This window comes from Morchella sextelata (assembly GCF_020137385.1).
Source record: "Morchella sextelata strain SCLS chromosome Unknown scls_2, whole genome shotgun sequence".
NCBI lineage: Eukaryota > Fungi > Ascomycota > Pezizomycetes > Pezizales > Morchellaceae > Morchella > Morchella sextelata.
Window position 1 is genome coordinate 2749170 of NW_025408617.1, and position 3330 is coordinate 2752499.

General features: G+C 46.2%; 1 protein-coding gene across 1 annotated transcript; it reads right to left on the reverse strand.

Annotated features, from left to right (window-relative positions):
- Nucleotides 1-831: 831 nt before the first annotated feature.
- On the reverse strand, nucleotides 832-1116 carry H6S33_005984 (uncharacterized protein; the record flags this gene model as incomplete). The annotated part of the gene is made up of 1 exon (XM_044837389.1): nucleotides 832-1116. One exon carries the CDS (start codon nucleotides 1114-1116, stop codon nucleotides 832-834), a length of 285 nt encoding a protein of 94 aa, XP_044699293.1.
- Between the last annotated feature and the right edge of the window lie 2214 nt (nucleotides 1117-3330).

Genomic DNA, 3330 nt, shown 5'->3' on the forward strand with positions numbered 1-3330 from the left:
TATCAGTTAATAGTCTGAAAAGCCAAAGATTACGCAAGATGTGCCTCAACTTGATTGAATCGTAAACTTGAATTTTACAGAAAACCTTTTGCTGACGCATACATACAAGATAACATCAAATTCGATCCAACCTTATGTAGTTTATATGGATCCAGGCGTAGTCCCAGTTGTAGTTCTAGGAATCTTGACTCTTACCTCGTCGTATCTTCTAGAGGCAAACTCGCAGCCCGCTTTCTTTTATGTTTCCGTGTTTTTTCAAACTTTTCTTTGGAACCCGAGAAATGGACCACAGCGCTACTCTCAGTTACAGCACGTACAAGATCGATCTGACCAGACTCCAAGGCTCCAGCAGACACAACGTCCGTCTGATTGCTTTCCGGGGTTTCATCAGTTGCACGATCTAGATGTCTAAGATCAAACCAACTGACTTGCAAGATTGCGCCAGTTTCATGAGATCCAGAACTCTCTGGGGGATAAAAACGGTCTCGGGTAGGAGAAAGTGTTCGCGTTTGTAAACGAGGACCCATAGCCTTCCGAACTTTCCGCGCACGCTCCTCCTTCCCTCCCCCCAATTGTTCCCCTTGACTACGTACACCATCAAAAATCAGTCAGCGAACGGATACAACACCTCCTCTCCTTTTGGGTCGGATTCAACCTACTCTATCTGCGCCCGTGTATCCGGCTCCGTCCACGTAAAACGATAAGCCCACTTATCTTCCCCAATTTCACGCTCCATCCTCTCTCTCATCAATTGATCCCGTTGACTACTCCACCACCAGTCAGCCAACGGAACGAATACGACACCACCTCCCCTCGCGGACCAGACCCAACCTACTTCTGCACCTGTAAATCCTGCAACAACCTACCCGACTCTGGCTGCGGTTCAGGCTGCGGCTGCACCGTTACCAGCGGCTGCCATTTAGCCCCCTGCCCGTCAAGGCCAGTCCATTCTTCAGGCACTACCACATCCCCACCGCTTCCCTGGCTATCATTGCTGCTCTCATTGTAGTGTCTGGGCCGGTCAAATAGGTGGGTGAAGTGGAACCCGCAGAGCGCGGACCAGCAGTCGCTTGCGTCCTCGCGCACTCCCTGGTAGATCTCGGACAGCCTTCCCATAGTTGGTATAATAATATAATATGGTACAGATATATATATGTGTGGGTTGAGAGGACTCGGCGGGCAGATGGGGAGATGATTTATAGCTGGTAATTGACGGCGGTATCGACATATATAGATGGTCTTTAAAACGTAGATCTAGCGACGGTTGCGGTATTGAAAAGACGTAGTTGACTCGGTGTGAGATATGGCCAGACTTTCTGTGCGAAGAGCCAGGCCTCCCGTGGGTCGATGGTGCGCGGGTTGGCGAGATGACGCTACATAATATGTAATTCTGGCCACATACCCGTGGGAGACTATGTAGTCAGTAAAAGTTGAGACCGCCATAGGCGGGCCAGGTCTCAATCGAAGGTGTGGGGAAGCCCATCTCTTGTGCTTAACATCGAATCATCAATTAAAGCGTTAAATATAGAATCACGGACGATCACTCGTATTTATAACCCAGCCAGGTGTTGGAATTGTGTTCCGAGCCCAGGAGCAAAGTCCTAGTACTTATATGAGTATTAGTATATATGTCAATATGTAGTCATATATGGACTGTTCTAGGCACAATATTGTTCTATAAATATAGGCTTGAAATGCCCCCTGTATTATAGTTATGCAAGTCAATTGAGAAAGTCACAGTCTTCCGCATTTATTATTATTTATTATTCTTCACTACTATTTATTTTTCAACACCAGGCCTTGGTATCGTCTCAACAGCCAATTCCACATCAACTTGGCCCAAGATCTGGGGATCCGGATAGGCCAAGAATATTCAAGAAGAAACACCCACCCAACGGCCCCTTCGTCACGATTATCTTTGCTAGTGCAGGACGGACAATAAGGTACTCCTATATTGACTGTTAGCCATGCGCCAGGGCCCAGGACATGTGAAAACACTACTAAAACGACCTAATCATCTAGATCTCCCTAAAATCTACCCCCCAGATGGTCTTGTCGCGTGTTGGATCTCCCGGGACAAAATCCCATCCCGTATGCATTATTCAAAGTGGAATTTAGGGTGCCACTTAAGCTTACCTACGCAGCTCTGAGACAGCAAGGACATTTTGGGGGGGATATGCACTTAGCTCATTGAAAGCGGTACACTGATACCTTCAGCGACAATTGTCAAAAGTAAGCTTTGTATGCGTCGCGTCATGGAATTTGAAGCGGCATTTGCGTAACTTCATCAATAGAGGCAGTCATATTCCACAGAGCCCGAGTGATAGCCCATGATTGCTCCACTCAAGTTCACACCTATTCGACATGCGCCAAAGACAAGACTTTCACGATATGCGGGTTGCGTCACCAACCTCAATTATAAGACACAGACGGGTTTATACATATGGATGTACACACAAGACAGATCTCGCTCAGAAGGCGCGCACTGCAGCTTCCCGAATCCCGATACCGCTGGTAGCATAGGCTGCATGAACATACACTACGGCTCGGTTTTTGTTCCCGTTTAATTTGAACTTCTTAGGTTTGGGTTTTTAAAACTGTTCTATGGGGAGTATATAAGTTCAACATCAGCTGACTGTGGCGTAGAAATAACCTCCAACCAACCCTTGTGTAATAAGGGGAGGAGACCAGGAAGGCTTAACGTTGGGATTGAGAGAAAGACAAATTCTAACATGAGCGCCAACGATCGGCATTCTATTCCGCCGAGGGCTCGTTAGAGTGGCTCTGTTATATTGCTCCTGAACACACGTTTGGTGGAACTTGTTCTCTTGTCAAACGTCGGCTGTACAGCTGCATCTCAACCAACAGAATCCAACCTCTTCAGTTTTCAGCAAAGCTTGTGCTTATCTGCTCCCTTTTTATTGTGAACTCATTAATTTTCATCTACTCCCTAACCATGGGACGAACACCGCCGCTCTCTGTATCTAGACCAGGCCATACAGCTCTAAAAGATAATTTAGGCCTTATTTCTTATATTCTTACACCCTTTCTTTGAAAACCCCTTTGAGAATGAAAGAATAAGCATAAGTGTAAGTGTTAATGCATTTGGTCTCGGGATGTCCGAGTGAGACTACTTCATAAACTTCCGGTATTGGATTTATGGCCATTGCTCATTAATGGCATATCCAAGGGATAAAAGTTCGCCCACTAAGATACAAACAAAATGCAGAGTTAAAGATGAGAACTGAGCGACTAAGCTGAAGATATGTCGCGAGATCATATGCAGTTTGCTTCAAATATGGATCCCTCCTGAAACCAGCTACGAATACA